The sequence below is a fragment of the Octopus sinensis genome, linkage group LG2 (genome assembly GCF_006345805.1).
Source record: "Octopus sinensis linkage group LG2, ASM634580v1, whole genome shotgun sequence".
In the NCBI taxonomy this organism is placed as follows: Eukaryota; Metazoa; Mollusca; class Cephalopoda; order Octopoda; family Octopodidae; genus Octopus; species Octopus sinensis.
This window is the reverse complement of record NC_042998.1, coordinates 202,420,232-202,426,638: the sequence shown is the minus strand read 5'-3', so window position 1 is coordinate 202,426,638 and position 6,407 is coordinate 202,420,232. Positions and strand designations below refer to the sequence as shown.

At 36.9% G+C, this 6,407-nt stretch overlaps 1 protein-coding gene across 1 annotated transcript; it reads right to left on the bottom strand.

The window, feature by feature from the left end:
* Window positions 1-5,361: 5,361 nt before the first annotated feature.
* On the bottom strand, window positions 5,362-6,060 carry LOC115227366. The gene has a single exon (XM_029798230.1). The coding sequence runs from the start codon at window positions 6,058-6,060 to the stop codon at window positions 5,362-5,364; it is 699 nt and encodes a 232-aa protein (XP_029654090.1).
* Window positions 6,061-6,407: the final 347 nt, after the last annotated feature.

Genomic DNA, 6,407 nt, shown 5'->3' with positions numbered 1-6,407 from the left:
CCACATCAACTGAACGAGATTCAAAAAGCAGACGCATCGAAGTGTGCTCCTTATTGCTTTCTCGACTGGAAAAAGACCATTTATGCATCAAATCATTAATTGTGATGAGAAATGCATACTCTGTGACAACAGTAAGATACCAGGATAGTGATCGATTAAATGCAGGAGAGTCACATAAATACTGTCCAAACTAACCATTGCAACCTAAAAAGTTAGTGGCCACTGTATGGTGGTCTGCAAAGGGAGTTATCCATTATTCATATTTGCAACAAGGAAAGACGGTATGAGAAACTTCGTATTGCCAGGAAATTGATTCCATTTTTTAAATTTTTAATTTTTTAATTTTATTTTATCTAGTTTCAGCTCACGAGCTGTAGTCATGCTGGGGCACCGCCATTTGGTGTTGCTACATGATTTTACTTCACGAATGCTTTTTAGCAATTGCCATTTGGTGCATGAGAGAGTTCGATGCAGCTGCCCTCATCTGCACCTCCTGCCGGGATATTGGTTCATCTGGGACACCTGACAGGAAGAGATCCAGTTTTATTTTAAAGACATCTGCATCCACCCCATGCAGATCTCTCAGGTCCTTCGGGAGGATATTGAAGAGCTGTGGATCTCTGAAGCCCAGGCTATCACAGTATCTTGTCCTACATCTTGATGGCAAATTTGGAGTCATTGGCACTATGCAGTGGCGCCCAGTTCTAGTACTAGTATTTGTGTAACAAATATACATGTGAATTTGAATAAGAAGCAATCCAGACTAGTAAATAAAGATGGGCCAAATTTGATCTACGACAGTACACGTCCTCACACTCCTCAAGCTATGGTCCAAAAGTTGCAAAGCCTGAACATAGGTGAAACACATATAGCGTGTCAATTTGCATTTCGAATATATGTAAAATGTCAGCTGTATGATAATATCAATTGTGAGGGAATTCTATTGGACCGTTGTTCCGGGGAGGAGGGAGGGTAGAGTATTTTGTGTGGTTCCCGAGGAATAGAGTATGGTGATAAAAAAGGATAGGGGAAGAATACAGGAGGGCCTGAGTGAAAATATTCTTAGACTCTCCAGGCCGAGAAGAAAGAACCTATATGGAGCCGACGTTGGACAATATCGGTGAGCTGTTATAAGTTTCCGTGATTCATATCTTGAATATTTACATGTTTAGCAGTATTATCATAGCAGATAATTTAATCAATATTCTATTCTGAGACTCATTTGTTTTGAACTAACTAATGGCGCTATTTTTAGCGAGGCGTAAGTTCAGATGAAAGTTTCACATGCGGGACAAGCGAAGTTGAACAGTCCCGGCTTAAAAAAAAAGACTGGAGTCGACCCATTCGGCTAAAAAATCTTCAAGGTGATACCCCAGCACGGCCGCTGTCTATGACTGAAACAAAAGATAAAATAACATATACAGGGTCAGGCAAAATGATCTGACACATTTGAAGGTCAAATAAAAGGCATTGTTTTTCGTTTCTTTTTCAGTTGCTGCCATGAATTGGACTGGTGAGCATCGCGCTTTCATTGTGGAAACGTTTATCAAAACAAACGATTCTGTAACTGCAACACAAAGAGCGTTCCGTTTGCACTTCAATCTTGGTAGACATGATCCCGTACCAGCTCGAAACACGATCTTGTTATGGGTTACCAACTTCAGAGCTACTGGATCTGCATTGAAACGAAAATCAACCGACCGACCTCGCACCGCCAGAACTTAAAGATGCAATTCGTCAAGAAATTACTGCCATTCCACATGAAATGACCCGCCGAGTTATTGACAACTTTCGTGAACCACTTCGACAGTGTGTGGACAATAATGGATCCCATTTGACTGATTTAATTTTTAAAATATAATGAAACAAAATGGCATTATATGTACTTTTCAAAAGTAAAAACACTTTTTTGTTTCTTTACTTCATTTGCCTTTTATTTAACCTACAAATGTGTCAGATCATTTTGCCTGACCCTGTACATGTGCTTGTCTGTGCGCGCATATGTGTATGTATTTTTACAGATTTATTGTATATTATAAATTTTGTTGTTTTTCTTGTCATTTATCTCTGGTCGAACGTGATCAAATGTCCATATAGCCATAGACATTCCAAACCTGATCAGCACTTCTCATTTAGGCATTCATTCACCTTGATCTACGTTATCCAATGTGCATATTTCACTTTTAGCATATAATGTACGATTTAGGAGATTCAGCTGCTTTTTCTAGTAGGGTGGCTGACCATGTAAACGCTGGTATGTTGGCTCAATCTTACCATACATTTCATGCAGGAGTGAGAAGCGAACAAAACTTTGAGAGAAAACTTTATAAAAATATTTTATAAAAACTCTAGTATATATTGACATTCACAGTTGATTACCAACCAAGGTGGCCCAACTGATGGGTTCTTGTCATGTCAGATTTTATGGTTTTCCATATATTTTTCAGTTTGTATTTTGTATCTTTGTTACTTTTCTATTTGTGGTTGTCAGTTATATGTGTTGTGCAAAGTAATTGAATTTTGACCAGAGACAAGTTGCTCTCCTTCTCAATTTCCTTCTCTCACTCGCTCTTCCGCTGTCATACTCTCCCAGCTTACGGGTAAATGCTCACACATCTACATACAATTGTGCGCAGCGTTATTCAGCCACAGTCATATGCGGATGTGTATGTGAGTGTCTGAGTGGTTACAAGCAGACATAGTAGACCTGTGATAGATATATTTATAATATAGTTATATAGAGTAGGAAGCCGAATAGTGTTTATAAGGTTTAATGGAGATAGTATGTCTTTAGTATGTAGTATAAATGTTCATATACATACATACATACATACATACATACATATATATATATATATACACATATATATATATACATATATATATATACATATATATATATATATATACATATATATACATATAATATATATATATATGTGTATGTATATATATATATATATATATATATATATATATATATATATATATATATATATATACATATATACTTATATACCTACTCAAATGTGTATACTGTATACTGTAATATTTATGAGAGTGTGGTTGTGTTGACTAGATGTGTTTATCTATATGTATAAATATATGGTTGTGCACCTATATTGATACCCTCACCAGCACTCACTGATGCACAAACACACAAACACACACGCATTCATTTATGTTACATTTATTTTTAATAAAACAGGTTAATTCTTTAGTAAATTGTTTCATCGAGCAGAGTCAACCGGTAAAATCATATTGAGGTACTGATATAGTTTTGTCTAATTTTTCGTTCATACACTCACCCTAATACATTCATTGCTACTCTGGAGTATGACCTTTCATCACTATGTACGGTGTTATATTTATGTCGTAATCTGATATGGGATGGTAACATTCATGGCCTGTAAAATGTGTGCCGAAAAATTATGTGTAAAAGGACGATTCACAGAAAAATTTCAAACTGCTGTCACAGCTGTATTGATTAAAGTATAGTGGATTCCACCAAAGGCGCACTGGAGTGAAAAGGAAAAGTTAAGCCGAGTAAATGTTAAATTTACCGACGAATCCAATCGACAGGCTTCAACAGTTTTTCGTCTATCTCATCAAATTTACAAGGCGTCGCTCGACTAAAAATACGGAAGACAGACAATTCTCCTGAAAAAATTCAGAAAACAGCACAGCTTCCATAACTTTCGGAAACATTTTTTCACGCTAAGTGTTACTGAAGCATGGAACAAACTGCCGTCATCAGTTGTTAGTTGTCGGAGCACTGCATCCTTCAAAACTTCCATGCTTCCTGAGATTCGCCAACATTACACCTGATTTTCTCCCCTCCATACACATGCAAGCATGGATCTGACTCATACACTGTTCGCTTTCCAGACACTTGTACATTACTGCATATGCTTTATACGCACTTTTGACAAGTTGTTGCACCTGAGCACTGTATACAATGATTTCATTATTATTATTATTATTATTATTATTATTATTATTATTATTATTATTATTATTATTATTATTATTATTATAACACCTGTGGACATGTATACAAAGTCAGAAAACAGCACAGCTCCCATGACTTTCGGAAACGTTTTTTCACGCTAAGAGTTGCTGAAGTATGGAACAAACTGCCGACATCAGTTGTTAGTTGTCGGAGCACTGCATCCTTCAAAACGTCCATGCTTCCTGAGATTCGCCAACACTACACCTGATTTTCTCCCCTCCATACACTCGCAAGCATGTATCTGACTCATACACTGTTCGCTTTTCAGACATTTCTACATTACTGCATATGCTTTATATGCACTTTTGACAAGTTGTGGTGCACCTGAGCACTGTATACAATAATTTCATTATTATAAATAACAGCATGCTGTAATGAGAATTTCTTAAACACTGTTATTCTTACCATCATCTCATCAACTACCTATATTTGAGCCTAGCCATAATCTTATGATACTTGTCATATCAATATTAACTGGGGAGCGAAAATAAATATTATGATAAATATGATGAAATCTTCAGACTTGACGTTGATTTAGCCTGAAGTTTAATTATTATCCGCTCTATATAAGTAATATATCTGCGATTACAAATCTCAACTATTTTTTAATACCTTCCAAATACATACAAAAGTTTATACGAATAGACAATAATATAATATATGATAAATATTTACTCTTGTGCATATTACAGGTGATTGTCAAATTGGCACCAAACAACAATATGCAGTGCATAGATTATTTGACATGGAGCAAACTTATGATGCGCCATTATGTAAGGTCGTATAGTTTTCATAACTTTTATTTTATATTTAGAATATTTACAATATTTATATAAAATTTTCACTTTGCTTTCACATACGTTCTTCATTACAAACTTAATTACTATATGTGCACGTGTGTAATACACACACACACACACACACACACAATACACGTGTATATATAAGAACCTTTGTCGAACGTCTGGGAATTCTTCACATACTTACAGGAATGTAAACGACGCAATGTCAAGCTAACAAACATACGCACACACACAAACACACAAACACACACACACAAAAAAACACACACAAACACACACAAACACACACACAACACACACACCACACATACACACAACCACACACACAAACACAAACACACACACAAACACAAACACACATTTTATCTATTTCACGCAGATTTCAAGCTCTGTCGACATGTCATAACAAGTTAAAACAGGACGAAAGAATAAGTGAAAATACGAGAAAAGCGAGAAGAAAATAGATGTAAAAGGTGGAAGGGTGTAAACACTGCAAAATCAAAGGAAAGGGAAAAACAAGAAAAGAGAATAGGGGGAGGACGAAGCCTAAGGATTGTGTGAAGGCAATAGACTTGTATTAAAAGTTGTCTGAGTATTTTTCTTTGCATGACCATGTGAGAAGCATGGCTGAAGGAAGTTAAGTCCCAACACGTTTAAAGCTTGATCTTGTTGATAGATATTGCAAAGATCAATACTTGGAATGAAGACATTCTCCCACATCATGTTGCTTGCAATCATCGCTGCTTCCAACACATGGGATATGAACGTTTTAACAACCAACCTTCTTCCATTGCAGAGTCTGGGTCCATCAAGTTTTCTTACCAGCATTATGGGAGCACCTGCGTTTATGATCAGAATGTGTGGTGGAAATTCTAGTGGTTGAAGAGAATTGAGGAACTCTACTGGGTAATACATTGCCTGTTCTTGATCAGGGACAGAGTCAACTGATCTATATGAACATTCAGCTCCTGGAAGCTGAGACAACAAACTTAGATTCATCTTGTCTACAGCATCATCCATTGCTGCCCGAATTGTTCTTTCACATAGCCACTTGTGACTTTTGTAGTTTGTGGCAAGATTTGGAAAGACCTTGCTCTTTAGTTCTTCAAGGGAGGCAGTCATAATGCCACATGGGAGGTGGCACCGACTATCTTCTGGACCCTGTGTAAGTTTTCCATTTCCAATGTAAAGTAGCGTCTTGGAGAACTCTGTAGCTAATGTGTCATCATGAATGTGAACTCTCATATCAGAGTAAGCTGCTTGACATGTTGCCAGATATATGAGGACTTGATGCAAGCTCTCAGCTCATCTGACTTTGTTCCACTGGGAGTGACAGACAGCTTTTCTGACGTTAACAGCCACAAGGAGAATGACACCACCCATGATTTTGTTTCTGAAATCTTGTAGTGTTCTAAGAGCTTCAAAGGCTGTCTAATGAGATATTGTTGCCTTATCCCAGACTATGAGTTAGGCATCTGTACGGAGCTTAGCTGACACTGTATTCTACGATATGTTGTATAATGGAGATTCATTTTGGATCAGGTTCAGAGACAGATTGAATGTTGAACGGGCTGCTCTTCCACCTGTTAGGT

Excerpts from the sequence above, each read along its gene's own strand:
- LOC115227366 (XM_029798230.1), bottom strand. The coding sequence starts at position 6,060 with ATGAGAGTTCACATTCATGATGACACATTAGCTACAGAGTTCTCCAAG.